The sequence below is a fragment of the Astatotilapia calliptera genome, chromosome 12, assembly GCF_964374335.1.
Source record: "Astatotilapia calliptera chromosome 12, fAstCal68.1, whole genome shotgun sequence".
In the NCBI taxonomy this organism is placed as follows: domain Eukaryota; kingdom Metazoa; phylum Chordata; class Actinopteri; order Cichliformes; family Cichlidae; genus Astatotilapia; species Astatotilapia calliptera.
The window spans coordinates 33,384,470-33,402,563 of NC_137433.1; the positions used below are offsets into that span (position 1 = coordinate 33,384,470).

The 18,094-nt window shown below is 40.9% G+C and overlaps 1 protein-coding gene across 2 annotated transcripts in view; it reads right to left on the reverse strand.

Annotated features, from left to right (window-relative positions):
- Nucleotides 1-18,094, reverse strand: part of susd2 (sushi domain containing 2) — a 33,076-nt gene that overhangs the window by 12,229 nt on the left and 2,753 nt on the right. For both annotated transcript variants that reach the window (XM_026186143.2, XM_026186142.2), the window contains exons 4-12: nucleotides 11,773-12,124; nucleotides 10,774-10,975; nucleotides 10,185-10,270; nucleotides 9,818-10,086; nucleotides 9,129-9,272; nucleotides 8,177-8,329; nucleotides 7,498-7,749; nucleotides 6,481-6,759; nucleotides 6,014-6,190 (exon numbers count right to left, since the gene is read on the reverse strand). In XM_026186143.2, coding sequence (XP_026041928.2) covers nucleotides 6,014-6,190; nucleotides 6,481-6,759; nucleotides 7,498-7,749; nucleotides 8,177-8,329; nucleotides 9,129-9,272; nucleotides 9,818-10,086; nucleotides 10,185-10,270; nucleotides 10,774-10,975; nucleotides 11,773-12,124 — 1,914 coding nt within the window. The remainder of the gene's footprint in view (nucleotides 1-6,013; nucleotides 6,191-6,480; nucleotides 6,760-7,497; nucleotides 7,750-8,176; nucleotides 8,330-9,128; nucleotides 9,273-9,817; nucleotides 10,087-10,184; nucleotides 10,271-10,773; nucleotides 10,976-11,772; nucleotides 12,125-18,094) is intronic.

Consider the following 18,094-nt stretch of genomic DNA (forward strand, 5'->3'; position numbering starts at 1 on the left):
TAAACACATGATAAATATCACAGGGTTTGACAGAGAGTATCCCTCACCTGCTTCACCTATCCTACAGTGAAAACAGATGAAATTACATGTTACATATTATCAATTCAACCTCAGAATATTTCTGAGTTCATAATGTTTGGACTGATTAAAATGCACTCCTTTGTCTTTATCTCTGAAAGAAATTGCTAGTCGCTAACACACCCGGACACCCTTGAGCTATGTTCTTAATGCATAAAGCTTTTCTTAACATAGAGATAAGTTTCTGGGTTTTCCTTTTTTTTCTGTCATTGCTGATACCATCTCAAAATCGTTCTGTTGGCTTTTCTCTCCTTGGTAATAGCAAAGACGTTTCTTGTTCTTGTTATTCTGACAGGTGCAAATATTCTTGGAATTTGAAACATGTATATGATTGAAACTTTTGTCATTATAGGTTCCCTGTACAAAATTAAAAACAAAACAAAAAAAAACTGCATTGCATCACCGCACTTACAAAAAGTAAGGTAGGCGCTAACTAACAACACTGCTTGTCAATCATCTGGCATTTAAAAATGTGATTTTGAACACAAAATTACAGCAGTTGTAGTTGTAGTTGCATCGACATCTACAGCATATGTGTATGTTTTAACACAGAATTTTTTAAATATATTTATGTTACATCCACTCCTCAATTTCTTGCATTTGTACTCGTTTCTTGCCCATTTTTTTCTCTACTTAGCAGAAAAAGTAGAGTAGCTTGTGAAGTAGATGTTGATTGCACAAATCAGTGGCTACAGAGTAACAATACAGATTGGTACAAAATCTCCTTTGAAAATAAAGCCTTGAACACACAAACGAAACAGAAATGGTTCTGTTGTTTTCCTTTGTCTGGGTTTTTCATGCATAATGGCGATCTCCAAAGAGGTTTTCATTAGATCTAAAGAAGAATCACTGTTTTTTAAAATAATTATTAACCTGTTTTGTTGACTAGAGTTTCAATAACTCAAGTATGAGATTTTATTTGTCCATCAAATACTAAAAACAGCAGGTGAAAGCACACATTACATTCTAAAAGAAAAAAATCAGACTTCATAAGTCATAAGAGGCTTATCTGTTCATGCTGGTGGACTCGTCACCAGTGTCGGTCAAGTTACTTGAAAAAGTAATCAGTAACTAATTACTTCCCCAAAAAAGTAATCCCGTTACTTTACTGATTACTCATTTTCAAAAGTAATTAATTACTTTTAAAAACACGATTTACAACCTGAATAGGTGATAAAGCAATAGATTTTTCAGCCCAGTTCTGCATAATCCATCATACAAAATGTAATCAAATGGAAAAGTCTCTTTTGCAAGTAAAACACAGCAGAAAATAAATAAAATCAAACACTAGCGGTCCTGTTGCTCTATTTTCACCTGTAAAGCAGGAGCGGGGTAGGCGGAGGTTTACCCTGGTGCAGGTGTGCCGCGGTCAGTTGAAGAATCCGCAAGTTTCTCTGTGAATTCCCCATTACGTCATAGCGCACTTGGTGCTTGCTTGGAAGTTTTGGGGGGGGTTTTTCGCTGTAAAAAGAAGTTTTCTTCCCACGCACAACGGACACTAATGTTTTTGTCACTTTTTATGGAATCAAACTCAAAGTAAGGTCAGTACTTCCACGGTTTAGACGCTGCACGCTCATACTCTCTCCCGCACTCAATATATTATCCATTGTTGATCTGCACACAGCTGTTGTCACGAACGTCGCACTTGCTTACGTCACTGTCATGAGACATTCTCGCAAAAAAAAAAAAAAAAATCACGGTTTTAGTAACGCAATAACGCAGCATGCTTACGGGAAAGTAACAGTAATCTAATTACCGTTTTTGCAATAGTAATCCCTTACTTTACTCGTTACTTGAAAAAAGTAATCGGATTACATTACAAGTAATGTGTTACTGCCCATCTCTGCTCGTCACTTGCCAGTCACAAATCAATAACTGTGAAGTTTCACAGTCAGATCCACCCCGCACTCATCACATCTGGTTTCTATATATCAAGATGGTTGAGGTGAAAATAATCAAACTGTGGCTTTGTAACAGGACTTTACAAACCACTGGGTAATGCAATAGTACACGTCCATCTTTTCTACTGCGTATGATACTAACAGTTAGAAAAATGCAGTGTGAAGGCCATATGAAGTACTTGCTGCAATTCTTCTAATCTTGCTCAGCACAGTGTGAAACAACACATGTCAAATGTTTCAACATTCAACACTGCTGACTTCACATTCTTGTATTCATTTTTTAATTGAATGTTGAATTAATTTGAATTAAATGTAACTTGAACTCAAAATTAAAATATAACAGAGGTGAAAAAGCCTGCTAAGTGGAATTTATCAAGTAGAGACTTTCAGTGACAGAAATGGCCACAAGCAAGACACTAAAATGTGAGCAACATGACTGGTTTTAAGGTCTCGAGCTGTCCCTGGTTGGCATTTCAATTCTCATTCTCCTACGCAACCTGAATTTACCAACCACTTTTGCCTCTCTCTCTCTCTCAATGCTCAGCTGCACTATCTCAGGGGAATCTAAGAGAGAACCACAGCGAGTAAATTGAGTGAGGCTTTGTCTTGCAACCCACGTCACTACTCCCTATGAAAATTGCTCGATCCCCTTCTGGCAGCTGTCACCTTCCCTTTAATCACTTTCTTCCCCTCTACGCAAGAAACTGTATTAATATTATAAGGCCATTAAGGTGGGCCAAACCTGTTATTGGTATGCATTTGATACTCAACCAGGGGTATTGTTTTTCAGAAGACCGTGACAAGGCACAGCAATGCTAGTAAGCTCTATGACCTTGTAAGTCTCTCACAGCCCTGTCAGTCGTGAGATCAAAAGCACTCAGAGGACTTTCAGTCCAAACTCCACCTTCACTTCTCCAACACTCCCATCTTTCTAGCAGAAGATATTAACATTATCCTCACAACACACTGCACCACCACTACCTAAACTCTAAAATGGCTAAAAAAGCACGCCGACAAGTACAGCATCCATCTCAAATAGCTGGGGATTTTAGTGATGGGAAAATTCATACAGAGATCCACTTTTGATGGAAAGGACTTACTGTCACCTCTGCTGATAGCAGGCAACATTTCAGCAGCAACTCATTAAAGTGACTCAGAGAAGAAGTCAAACTGGATGTGGTCACATTTGTTGTTCAGCGGCACAGCCTTTTCATCTCAGCTGTGACTCCAATTCTGCAACTGTTCAGCCTGCACATCGTGCTGCAGCGATTCATTTAAGGGGAGGAGGCGAGATCCACCAGGGCGTCTCCAGCTCTGTCTGTATTTAGTATGTTTACTTGGTTAGAGGTCACATTCGAATGGCGGAGTTAACAGCTCATGCAACACCTGCCATTCCGAACCTCAGGTCATGTTTGCAGTTGTTAGCTCTGATTTGTGTAACGAGAGTGTCACAGCAAATATAATCATTGCCACAAAGCTAAAAAGGCCCACCTTTCTGTGTGTGTGTGTATACGCCCGTGTAGAACGGTCACATTAAAGCACTACCTCACAGAATATGACTGTTTATTTGTGCACCTATCTGTCAGAGAGACAGCACAAGCTACAATCAACAATTTCCACATCTTGCACCATAAAAACAAATAAAACCACGTGGCCTTTATGAGCACTCTGCGCCCATAAAGAGATGAGAAGTATAGCAGGAATGTGTCCAAAACTTCAACAAAGTATAAAGCCTGTTTCAAACTAACTTGACATTAGTGTTGATGAACATCACCGCTCTACTGCAATGACCCAGCAGTTTTTCAGCAGTGGAAAAGTTCACAGTGTCTAAGGCCACAGGCAGCTCATCAGGTCAGGAGCCTGACCGGGAGAATTCTTGTCATTTTTTCCAACATTTGCAAGCTTTCGCAGCATGACTTCGCTCCCCAGGGGTCAGTAGCACTACTGTGCTCTTCGCCCACAATCTTTGCTCACCACCAATCCTAATTGTGACAATTGAAGGCCCAAAAGTTCTTCTTCTTCTCCCAAATAAAATTCAAATTGAGTTTTTGACACACCGAAGGAGAGTCATCCATCACAGTCGCACAAGTTCAAGTAGTCAGAAAAGGGATATGCATGGTATTTTCCAATTATGGATAATGTAATAATAATTAAGATGAAACCTTAGCAAAAAAGTCAGAAAGGAGATCGCTGTGAAAAGAAAGCAAAATAACAGATGTAGAGAAAAACAAAGAGATATCACCAGGCTTAATAACAAACATTTCTAAACAGTTCTGCTCTAGATAACCACGTTATGAAACCAATATGCTAATAATTGAGTTTGGATCAATTGTATCCAGCTGTACCAAGCTGTTTGTTACAAGGGACTCCAAATCTTTTCAGTGAAGCTCATTTATCCCCGATCACTATCAAGAGGAAGTCTGTGTTTGTGGTTATAACGAGGAAAGGATGGAGGGCAGGAGTGAGGCCACGAAAGGACGAAAGCAGAGGTGGATCAGAAGTTAAGCGCTTTCGATTCTCTGCTTCATCACTTCTCAGATGCACCATTTCATCAAATCTTAATTTAACTGCAATACAAATAATTACTATGTCATTACCAGTTGTTTTCTTAAAATCAACCATTTATTTCCACAAAACGAGGCATTAACCCGCTCTGTCACAAACACATTATACTGGGCCTGCGTTCCAGCTCACTTTCTTTTTACTTCCATAAACTCTGCGACTGATGTTACAAAGAATATACTGAACACATACTACAGAAAGTACATGCATTACAAGCAGTATGCAAACAAACAGGGCGTACTGCGTGAATATAACATTGTGAGATAAACTGTTGCTCACACATTTGTCACGTCTGTAGAGCCAAAAAAGGCAAAACAAAAAGAAAAAAAAGGTTATTAAAATGATTTTAATTGGAAGCAGCTTGGCTGTGCATATGTGTGAGGCTTTTTTCAGAGCATAGAAAATAAAAACTCTGTTAAAGTTACCAGAAAAAAAACATTCTGGTTTTCAGGCTGCAAAATGAATTCTGATGCTGTACGAATCTTGACATACTGGGAGAACTGGTACTGACCACACTAAGAGTATTCAATTGGAAATACTGCCATCTGATGGCATCAGCTTAAAACTACAATACTCATTTTGAGTTCTTAGATGAGGTGATGAATGAAAGCATTAGATGGTTCCAGGTGGTTCTAATTCACAGACACAAAGCCGAGCCCGTTCAAGTTCAGACGTTTGTAGCTTTGTTACTGAAGGTCTGCATGAGCAACCGCGAGCCAAGTCTATGTAATCTTTGCTGTCCAAAAGACTGCATGACAAGAAAGAGATTCACCAGTCATCTCAATTTCAAGAGGAAGCTGCTACCAATTGTGGAGCACGAAATGTGCAAGTTTAAACTGACAGAGAAATTACAGCGTTCACATTTTTCCCTCCAGTCTAAATTATATTATACTTCAGTGCCAATGACAGTATACATCATGCTACAAGACTCAGCTGGCAGGGAGTTACAAAGAGTTTGCGATATGGAGTCTATCACAAAGAAAGTGAGACTTCTTTTTTTTCTAAATGTTTTTCAGACATGTGGCACTGAACTCTGTTGCCAATGGGAACTGTTTTGAAATATCCACCATCTCCCATCTTTAAAGACATAAAAAAAATTGATCAAATGCACGAGATTCTGTTCAGATCATCAACACACTTGTTTGTCTTAAAAAAAAAACAGCTCATTAATCACTTGGAAGAGAGATTTTCATTAATAATGTCTGCAATAGTTATATAGTACTGGATCATATGCGTTCATATTATTGCTCCTTTTCTCACATTCATATCTGCTGAACTCATTTTACCATCAAATCCATCAAAATTAGATTTATTTTAAATTATAAACTTCTTAAAGTGTGTATAAAAACAAGAAATTTATACAATTTCAATTCGACTAAAGGTGAATACTGCCCACAGAGTGCCCTGCCTCGGCAGAGATTTGCGTTCTCAGAGAGCTTCTTGTTTATTATGGCTTTACTTTTAGAGCGTACCTGTAATACAGAAGGGCTGATCTCCTGTCCAGGTCCCATCACCCAGACAGGTGCGCTCTGCAGATCCATACATTATGTAGCCTTTGTTGCAGGCGAAGCTTAGAGTGCTCCCCTCCAGGTAATCAGTCCCGTTCTTCCACCCATTCCTTGGTGTGGGAAGCCAGCCACAAGACACCACTAAGGAAGAATAACACACTAAACTATTATTTCATTGTGCTCTGCCAAGTATTAAAGAAAAGGTTAAAAAGGGTTATTTTCAGACGTATAACTATAAAACAATTTCCAAAACTAATATTTTCTCTTATTAGGTTTTCTTATGGCATAATGTGATGTATAATCCTTTCTACGTAACAACACTGGTGTTCAGTGTTTTTCAGATACTCAGTTTTATTTAAAATGAAACAGTAAGAATAAACATGTAATCACAAACTACATATGAATAGGCTTCCTCTTATTTCCTGTGGTACCTGGTTTCAGGGCGTGCAGTAGGGCTTGGTGTTTCTGGTAGGCCTTGAGTGTGGCATTTCCCACTGTGAGGTCCCGAGTCGTCAGGGTATCATATTTACAAAACTGTGAACCTTCTCCATAACACATCGTCAACATGTCTGCCACCAAAGGGTCATCAAGGCTCTCGGGTAGAGAAAAAGCTGGAACAAAAGTGGGGTCATGGCTCGGTGGGATATTATACATATCCAAAAGGTGCTCTGAATCATATGTGAAAAGGGAGGAATTCTTTGAAATGTTCCCTATGGGCAGAAACACACAATATTTTCATTCGTTAAAAAACAAAAACCATACAAGTATATTTGTGAAATTACTACACACTGTCATTTAGGTTTGGACTTAACAAAACGGCTTATAAATGGTGAAACTAAAGGTCTGTAACATATAGGGGACATATCTCTGAATAAAAAAACAACTATTTTTAAACCTTGGATGAAACTGATTATTTTCTAGAATGTGGTATGAAAAGTAAAGAATTAGAAGTACACAATATGTAAGCAAGTAAAAAACCCAGAGCAGAGTCAAATACATGCTGTCGTTTTGTTTTGAGTGTCTGTTTCAGTTAAAACAGCACATGAAATCAGTTAAACGGTTAATTGTATGTCAGCTGTTCACTAGTTTTTAAGGATCTGTAACAATTGAAAAGCACCAATTTATGTGCTTTTACTTGCTCACTCTCTAAAATCTATTAAGGCTAACTTAAAACTTGCATATTCTCCTTCTGTGCACTCTCAAAACATTTATCATAAATTGAGCCAAATATGTAGTCCTTTTATTAAAACGCTGAAAAAACTGATTTGATGTGGGGATTATTAGCAAATCTTTATATTCCTTTTGCCTTTGTAAACACAGAAAAGAGCTCGCAAAAACAAAATGATTCATAAGCACATTTAGTGTTTTCGATTGATAACTGGTTGTCAGCGTTTGCTCAATGTGATTGATTTTCTGCTGTTTCACAAACAACAGGCTCTCTTACTTACAGCTGGCTCCAAAGGTAAAGATTTCTTCCAACGTGGCATCAGCTGAGGAGATGACTTCTCCGAGTTGGATGGTCAGATCATCTGACGGGTCAGAGTTCATTGAGCCAAGGAGACCCTGGGTGTGGTTGTAAAACTCTCCTGGAAGCAGCACGGTCACTGCCATGGTTCCTTCATACAGACGAACCTTCACGCCAACACCGGAGGAAAAGATTACAGTCACATTCCCAGGACTGGGGCTGAACACATACACTCCTAGAAAACATAGATTCATCCATGAGTTTATAACAAACGGTTCCAGTTTAATAAATGTAACAATAAAACAAAAAACTGAGCAACTAAAATATGTACAAGGCATGGTTTAAATTTTAAAAAACTTGTGTTTTATCATCCTAAACAATAACTGTCTGCAGGCTTTGCATCACATAACAGGCAAACCTTAAAATGTAAGCAAGAAAGCACGAAAAAAGTATGAGAACAAAAAGCAGTGAATAAACTGTTGGAGGAATGCACAGTAATGACAGGAAATCACAAAAGATCACCTCCAAAATCAGAGTTTTTATTTTTTTAAAGTTACTTTGTTAATAATTAAGATCCTTCTTTTGATGTAACTTTGGGTAATAAAAGTGTAACGATTTTTATCAGAGCTTTAACCAAGTCAGGAGAATCTAAAGCACCTCACCATGTAGGTCCATCCATCTCTGTTCAGTGAATGGTAGGATGTTTTGGTTCCTCAGCACCTGAAGATGGGCCCCTGCTACACGCACCTCAATGACATCTGATGCATCCTGTTTCATAGCCACTGACGACAGCCGTGTGGCTTTGGCCAAAGTACCTTGTTTTTGGACATAATTACATTTTAAATATGCATTATGTACTCTGAAGTCAACATAAAAGGGGACCTATCATTCAATTAACATAATTTACAGCTCCTTGTTTATCTTATGTTGGGTCTCGGTACAAACACTCGTTTCATCCTCTGCCAGAAACAAGCAATTTTTTCTGCTCCTGTGGTCACAGTCAGAACTCTGTGCTTAAGATATTAGAACCCTATTTGGGACAGTCCCTCTTAATGACATCAGACAGGGCCAAGAGTAGAAAAAAAAAACATGGTGCGTTTCAGGAAGGCCTTAGATTTTGGCTCTTACTAACTCTTATTTGTAACCAGAGTAATAATATAAATGTATTTAAAAAAAAAGAAAAAAGAAATAAAGGTTGACTTTAAGTCTCTGCCGTTTCAAATAATCCAGATGTTTGTCTTCATTGATCTAATGAGGGGACTATTAATGGCATCTGGCTTTCCAAGTCACTTGGCCCATGGCTCTTATATAATGACTTGGAAAAAATTCTAACGAGCGAAGCTAACATCTGTTCTTCTTCAACACATCTGACTCTAAGAAGCACTGAGTAAAAAAACAAGGCTGTCATTTTGTAGCACTAGTGCATTCTCTTAAACTAGGGGCTTAGTTTGCTTCCTCTCAGTGTGTAAAACATTAAGAGAAACAGTGCATGCAAAACAAGACAGAATGCGTCACGCGATGTTAAGGTCAGCATGCGTGGGCAAATTCCAGAGGCACACCATGGGGATCAAAGAGTGGATTCAGACAGGCCATTCACCTCAAACGTGGACTCACCGTTCTTAAGTTTCACCTGTTCTGTTCTGGCCTGAACACTCAGGCCTTTTGCTGGTGACGACACAAGGTAATATTCTCCTTTGCCATTGAAAGTGTACCTAAGGCCATCGAACGTTATGAAATGTGGATCCCCGAGGACGACACCTGCGAGGCATTGAGAAAAAAGCAGCGATGCCCACAAACATAATTATTTCTCATCTCTCGCAGAGCTTTTCTAATATCAACATAGAGGTTGCGATGTTGTTTTTAAACTCATGAGATGGAGTCAGTTTTTTGTTTTTCACATTTTAACTCTCAGCAATATTCTGTCATTCATTTACTTTACCTGCAAACCAATCTTATGTAACCTGCTGCTCTAATGACCGTTTGCAGAATATATTATAAGGTTCAAGGAAGACAGAAGTATTTGGATAAAGATTAACAAACACTCAGTGTGGGCCTATTTATTTTAGCAATAAATGAGGATGTTTGACTTTTTAAAAAAAAGATACTTACTACTGCAGTATGCAGTATAAGACACATTTTTATATAGCTGACTTACTTACTGAAGTTAAACAACAAAATTAACTAGTCAATAATTCTGATATAAGACTCAAATAAAAACGGTTTTATCAGGTCTTGATACCCGCTTTTCATTCCCATCTATGAATTAAATAAAGACATATGACTTGACTGAAGAGTCGTCTCACCTGCTCTTGGTGGTCGGTAGTTTTGACACCCACTTGAAGGTCGACGTTTTAAGTATATATGGCAGTGTGGGGACCACAGGCAGCAATAATAGAAGCTCATGACATCATAAAGCCAGTGGGAATACCCTGGCACCCGTGGGGGTTTAATGTAGGGTGGCGAGCCCCAGTCGTGAGCCCTGTCTGGGGTGCTTCCACCAACTGAGTCTCCAGTCAGCACCAGAGAACCTGTGCTGTCATAGCAGCACTGCTGCCCTGATCCATGGATAGGACTACAAATGATAAAACAAAAATCGCAATAAAAAGGAAAAGCGTATTTCAATTTTACATTTTTAAAAACTTGATTTTTTCTTGATTATGCCACGCCTACCTGGCATGAATTGCTCGGACACAGTGGACACAACCTGGGTGGTAAGTGCACACACTTCCCCTCTCAATGTCACAACTATAATCAGTCTGAAACACCAAAATGGATGGAAAATAAATAACAATGACCGGTGTAAATCTTTAACAGGCCTTGACAATGTTACCCTCGCAGTCCACTACAGAGGCACAAATCAGCCAGACTGACAATTTAACAGAACAAGATTAGAAATATTTTCAAAAAGACAGAGGAGAACAAAATCCAAAATCCATGCTATCTTTTTAATTTCCACCCTTATTAGCCTTACTAACCGTAACCCTGAGAATACTAAAGAACAGCTTCCTTTTAAAAACAGTTCAGAACAGTAAAGGTTCTTAGTTGGGATTTTTTAAGCTGTAAATCAGAATCCTTTATTAATCCCTAAGGACATGATGTAAATATACTTTTACTAACGGTAAGGGTATGTAGACTTCAGTCTAGAACAACTGAAGAAAGGCAATCCAATACAGGAGTCTTATGCTCTACTGTATCTGACCATGTGACACACAATCTGTACAGATATTATTTGAGGATTCGCTGAGGTACATGTACTCACATGAAACCTGCCTGTATCTGCTCGGGCCTGAGCCAGTGTGCAAGGACAGTCGATGAGTTCATTCAGGAAGTTTGGCAGGTTTTCCTCCAGCACATCCCATTTCAGACACTTATTGTGTGCCCAGGCTGCAGAGTTTTCTCTGAAAGCCTGCTCCAGGTGCCAGGCCAACACGTAGCCTCCACTCCAGAGGCCTTGTACATCTCTGTGTTATAAACAAAACTGTGATTTTGGTACAAATAAAAACAGAAAACAGTAGTAGATCCTCGCGTTTCAGATGCTAGCAGACATTTGCAATGATGAAGGGTTGTAGACAAGGTTTACAATCAATCCAAATGTCAAACCTTAAATAAAAACTTTGGTTATTACAAAGACAGTCACCTTAAATCTAAGTTTTTAAAGCCAGGCACATTTTATGATCAGATTAAATCCAAATAACCTCTTTCTGATATCTGACAGATATAAAACTATACGTTTAAGATGAACCTCTTATTGTCATCCATGTTCATAAATACACTGTTCCAGTGGTGGATGCTAATAATAAATATGGCCACAGTTTTGAACACTGAGGTCAGCGTAAGTTTGAGCAAAAAAAAGGCTAAGCCTCTTTGTTTCAGACAATGTTCTTCTCCATTTCAGTCACAGAGCTTTGGTTGTAAGTACAGAAGCCACTCCCACTTGCTGCTCAAATCTTTTGCCTGTGAGGGGCTGCCAATCAGAAGAAAGCCTTAAGATGGCCTTAAAGACTGAGGAGCTGTCATGGCAAATGATGGCCAGTATAACAACAAAGGTTATTTTGACCTGGGAGTCATGCAAGAATAACAATACAGAAATTGAAATTAGCATAATAGTTTCAGTTCACATTTTTTCACCTTATTCCTAGAATTTTAACAACTATGAAAAGGATGCAAAATTGTTAGCATTATAGCAAGATTTTACAAATATGGGACAAAATAATGTTTAAATATGACATGTCCAATGCCTGATATGTATTATAGATACCTTGCTCCTTCCACGTTAGAACTCGCAGTAATGCGGATATTGCCCAACTCCCAGTCAGAGTAGTCCTCTTTGGGCTCAGGGATGAAGCAGAAGGCACCAGTGTTGGTCAGATTTCTTCCAAGAGAATACAGATACCGCAGCTCTGCCTCTAAAAGGGCTGATGCATTTGTCTCTTCTTTTGCTTTAAACTCTCTGTAACCCCACAGCTCTATGTTGACCTTCTCTGCACTGATCAAAGAACTATTCCAAGTGAACTCAAGTCGTCCTGCCACATTCGGCGTGCCGTAGTATTGCCACTGCGTTGCATTCCCCAGGGTAACTTTATAAGCAGGATCTGCTTTACTTGGATGGACTGATAGTTAAACACAACAAATTTAATTGTAATTCACAAGTTGTAGCAACAGTTTTAATAATGTATTGGAAGCAGCATGAATAATTGCAAAATGGGTCTATATTATTTAATTTTTTCACACTGGCCAATATCTAGTTGGGGAAGTGGGAATTAAAATACTGTATCTGCAATGAAGTCTTCTTTAAATAGCACTTAAAATATTTTCTATAGTTTCTAAATCAACCTAATAGACAGTTAATACCCCAAAAGGTTTAGATATCGATCAGTTTAGAGACAGGACATAAACAGTAGGGGTGCAACGATACTCGTATCGATATTGAACCGTTCGATACAGTGCTTTCGGTTCGGTACGCATATGTATCGAACAATACAAAATTTGTAATTTATTTTATCAACTTTCCTTCTGACGATGCTGTCTGTGTTGAGCGCTCAGTGAATCTGCGTTCGACTACTCCGCCTAGGCTGCACTGTCAAGCGCAGATCCACTGAGCGTTCAACACAGACAGCATTGTCAGAAGGAAGAGCGCAGGGCAAACTAGCGAGACAGAAGTTAAGCTCTCCTTGCAACATGGCAAATTGAACCTCCCCCACCCTCATTCAGATCTGGCGTTTGGAATTATTTTGGTTTTCATGTGATGTAGCGAGAGGAGTCACCCGTCACTATGGCAACATAAACAAAACATAACTGTACAAACAGAACCCCGAACAGCCCTGACCCGCTACATTATGCTGCTGACAATATAGCCCAGGAGAAGCATATAGTATTGCTTTTATTTTGGAAAGAGCCATTTCTCTGTAATAAACTCTCTTTTCCAAAGATGAGTGATTCCTGAATCAGATACATGACCCTGAAGGTAAGCGTGTCATGGACTAAAGTAAAACAGTATGGGAACTAGTGTGTTAGCGCAGTTAGCTCGTTAACGTGTTGGCCGTCTAGCCCCATGCACTGGGCGATCAGGGATAGCTCATTAACGGAGATTTGCCGTGTTGTGGCGTTAACTTCATTTCAATGACATTAACGCTGACAGCACTAGTGGGAACACAACAAATATGACTGCACATTTACGCCGACATCATCCTAGTGCAAAGACAAGTGGAAGCAGACAAAAACAACAAGCATGCATGCTACAAACTTTACCCGAGTCATTTAGACAGCCGTTAGCACATGATTTGCCATGTTGTGGCAAATCATGCCAAATCAAAGCATGAAAAACAATCATTATGAGTCCCTTTTTGAAGGCAGTCTTGCTTCCCGTGAGCTAGCCAGGAAGCACAGCCGTTCATTGACATCTGCAGAAGAACACTGCCTCTAGCTAACTGCTCAGCGCGGCAACCGCACAGCAACAACAACAACACACAGGGCGCCCTCTGACCCCGGAAGGACACACCGTCGCAGGGGTCACCCATCACTATGGCAACATAAACAAAACATAACTGTACAAACAGAACCTCGAACAGCCCTGACCCTCTACATTATGCTGCTGACAATATAGCCCAGGAGAAGCATATAGTATTGCTTTTATTTTGGAAAGAGCCATTTCTCTGTAATAAACTCTCTTTTCCAAAGATGAGTGATTCCTGAATCAGATACATGACCCTGAAGGTAAGCGTGTCATGGACTAAAGTAAAACAGTATGTTGGATGTGCCACGCAATGCTCAATTACATGGGTGGGAACTAGTGTGTTAGCGCAGTTAGCTCGTTAACGTGTTGGCCGTCTAGCCCCACACACTGGGCGATCAGGGATAGCTCATTAACGGAGATTTGCCGTGTTGTGGCGTTAACTTCATTTCAATGACATTAACGCTGACAGCACTAGTGGGAACACAACGAATATGACTGCACATTTACGCCGACATCATCCTAGTGCTAGGAGAAGTGGAAGCAGACAAAAACAACAAGCATGCATGCTACAAACTTTACCCTTTAGACAGCCGTTAGCACATGATTTGCCATGTTGTGGCAAATCATGCCAAATCAAAGCATGAAAAACAATCATTATGAGTCCCTTTTTGAAGGCAGTCTTGCTTCCCGTGAGCTAGCCAGGGAGCACAGCCGTTTATTGACATCTGCAGAAGAACACTGCCGCTAGCTAACTGCTCAGCGCGGCAACCGCACAGCAACAACAACAACACACAGGGCGCCCTCTGACCCCGGAAGGACACACCGTCGCAGGGGTCACCCATCACTATGGCAACATAAACAAAACATAACTGTACAAACAGAACCTCGAACAGCCCTGACCCTCTACATTATGCTGCTGACAATATAGCCCAGGACAAGCGTATAGTATTGCTTTTATTTTGGAAAGAGCCATTTCTCTGTAATAAACTCTCTTTTCCAAAGATGAGTGATTCCTGAATCAGATACATGACCCTGAAGGTAAGCGTGTCATGGACTAAAGTAAAACAGTATGTTGGATGTGCCACGCAATGCTCAATTACATGGGTGGGAACTAGTGTGTTAGCGCAGTTAGCTCGTTAACGTGTTGGCCGTCTAGCCCCACACACTGGGCGATCAGGGATAGCTCATTAACGGAGATTTGCCGTGTTGTGGCGTTAACTTCATTTCAATGACATTAACGCTGACAGCACTAGTGGGAACACAACGAATATGACTGCACATTTACGCTGACATCATCCTAGTGCTAGGAGAAGTGGAAGCAGACAAAAACAACAAGCATGCATGCTACAAACTTTACCCGAGTCATTTAGACAGCCGTTAGCACATGATTTGCCATGTTGTGGCAAATCATGCCAAATCAAAGCATGAAAAACAATCATTATGAGTCCCTTTTTGAAGGCAGTCTTGCTTCCCGTGAGCTAGCCAGGGAGCACAGCCGTTTATTGACATCTGCAGAAGAACACTGCCTCTAGCTAACTGTTCAGCGCGGCAACCGCACAGCAACAACAACAACACACAGGGCGCCCTCTGACCCCGGAAGGACACACCGTCGCAGGGGTCACCCATCACTATGGCAACATAAACAAAACATAACTGTACAAACAGAACCTCGAACAGCCCTGACCCTCTACATTATGCTGCTGAGAATATAGCCCAGGACAAGCGTATAGTATTGCTTTTATTTTGGAAAGAGCCATTTCTCTGTAATAAACTCTCTTTTCCAAAGATGAGTGATTCCTGAATCAGATACATGACCCTGAAGGTAAGCGTGTCATGGACTAAAGTAAAACAGTATGTTGGATGTGCCACGCAATGCTCAATTACATGGGTGGGAACTAGTGTGTTAGCGCAGTTAGCTCGTTAACGTGTTGGCCGTCTAGCCCCACACACTGGGCGATCAGGGATAGCTCATTAACGGAGATTTGCCGTGTTGTGGCGTTAACTTCATTTCAATGACATTAACGCTGACAGCACTAGTGGGAACACAACGAATATGACTGCACATTTACGCTGACATCATCCTAGTGCTAGGAGAAGTGGAAGCAGACAAAAACAACAAGCATGCATGCTACAAACTTTACCCGAGTCATTTAGACAGCCGTTAGCACATGATTCTCAAACAAGGAGGAGACGGAGGTGTCGTTTGGTCTTGCTTCCTGTGAGCTAGCCAGGGAGCACAGCCGTTTATTGACATCTACAGATGAACACTGCCGCTAGCTAACTGTTCAGTGTGGCAACCGCACAGCAGCAGCAACAACAACAACAACACACAGGGCGCCCTCTGACCCCGGAAGGACAAACTGTCGCAGCGAGAGGGGTCACCCTTCACTATGGCAACATAAAGAAAACATAACTGTACAAACAGAACCCCGAACAGCCCTGACCCGCTACATTATGCTGCTGACAATATAGCCCAGGAGAAGCATATAGTATTGCTTTTATTTTGGAAAGAGCCATTTCTCTGTAATAAACTCTCTTTTCCAAAGATGAGTGATTCCTCAATCAGATACATGACCCTGAAGGTAAGCGTGTCATGGACTAAAGTAAAACAGTATGTTGGATGTGCCACGCAATGCTCAATTACATGGGTGGGAACTAGTGCGTTAGCACAGTTAGCTCGTTAACGTGTTGGCTGTCTAGCCCCACACACTGGGCGATCAGGGATAGCTCATTAACGGAGATTTGCCATGTTGTGGCGTTAACATCATTTCAACGACACAACGCTGACAGCACTAGTGGGAACACAACAAATATGACTGCACATTTACGCCAACATCATCCTAGTGCAAAGACAAGTGGAAGCAGACAAAAACAACAAGCATGCATGCTACAAACTTTACCCGAGTCATTTAGACAGCCGTTAGCACATGATTTGCCATGTTGTGGCAAATCAAAGCATGAAAAACAATCATTATGAGTCCCTTTTTGAAGGCAGTCTTGCTTCCCGTGAGCTAGCCAGGGAGCACAGCCGTTTATTGACATCTGCAGAAGAACACTGCCGCTAGCTAACTGCTCAGCACGGCAACAACAACAACACACAGGGCGCCCTCTGACCCCGGAAGGACACACCGTCGCAGGGGTCACCCATCACTATGGCAACATAAACAAAACATAACTGTACAAACAGAACCTCGAACAGCCCTGACCCTCTATGTTATGCTGCTGACAATATAGCCCAGGACAAGCGTATAGTATTGCTTTTATTTTGGAAAGAGCCATTTCTCTGTAATAAACTCTCTTTTCCAAAGATGAGTGATTCCTGAATCAGATACATGACCCTGAAGGTAAGCGTGTCATGGACTAAAGTAAAACAGTATGTTGGATGTGCCACGCAATGCTCAATTACATGGGTGGGAACTAGTGTGTTAGCGCAGTTAGCTCGTTAACGTGTTGGCCGTCTAGCCCCACACACTGGGCGATCAGGGATAGCTCATTAACGGAGATTTGCCGTGTTGTGGCGTTAACTTCATTTCAATGACATTAACGCTGACAGCACTAGTGGGAACACAACGAATATGACTGCACATTTACGCCGACATCATCCTAGTGCTAGGAGAAGTGGAAGCAGACAAAAACAACAAGCATGCATGCTACAAACTTTACCCTAGACAGCCGTTAGCACATGATTCTCAAACAAGGTTGGTCTTGCTTCCCGTGAGCTAGCCAGTGAGCACAGCTGTTTATTGACATCTACAGAAGAACACTGCCGCTAGCTAACTGTTCAGCGCGGCAACCGCACAGCAGCAACAACAACAACAACAACACACAGGGCGCCCTCTGACCCCGGAAGGACACACCGTCGCAGCGAGAGGGGTCACCCGTCACTATGGCAACATAAAGAAAACATAACTGTACAAACAGAACCCCGAACAGCCCTGACCCACTACATTATGCTGCTGAGAATATAGCCCAGGACAAGCGTATTGTATAGCTTTTATTTTGGAAAGAGCCATTTCTCTGTAATAAACTCTCTTTTCCAAAGATGAGTGATTCCTGAATCAGATACAGGGCTTGCAAAATCGCTAGCCCGACATCCCGGAGCTAGCGATTTTTCCAGTCGGGCTACCAAAATCTATCTCTGCCCTGCCCTTTGGGCTATTGTAGGAAGGAAAAATATATGCCAATGATTTTGCATTCTTTCGGAAATGTAGCTGGGTAATTATGTCATTGGCATCGGCGAGCCATTGTCAATATGTGACATATTGAAATCGCGTTTGAATTTGCGCTTGTTTTTTGCTTTCACTTTGCAATCGCGCTAACTGTGTATAGAGAGCGACAGTACTGATTGGTGAGTGATGATAATTTGCGCACCAATTCCTCTGACATCGTCTTATCAATCGTTAGCTTACTATGCAAACATGACAAGTGAAATCTTCCGCAGCAAGCTTAAACATGTGAGAGGTTGATCGCGCAGAGAATCGCTGAGCGTTGTGTGTGTGTGTGTGTGTGTGTGTGTGTGTGTGTGTGTGTGTGTGTGTGTGTGTGTGTGTGTGTGTGTGTGTGTGTGTGTGTGTGTGTGTGTGTGTGTGTGTGTGTGTGTGTGTAAAAGCAGCAGGATATATATTTT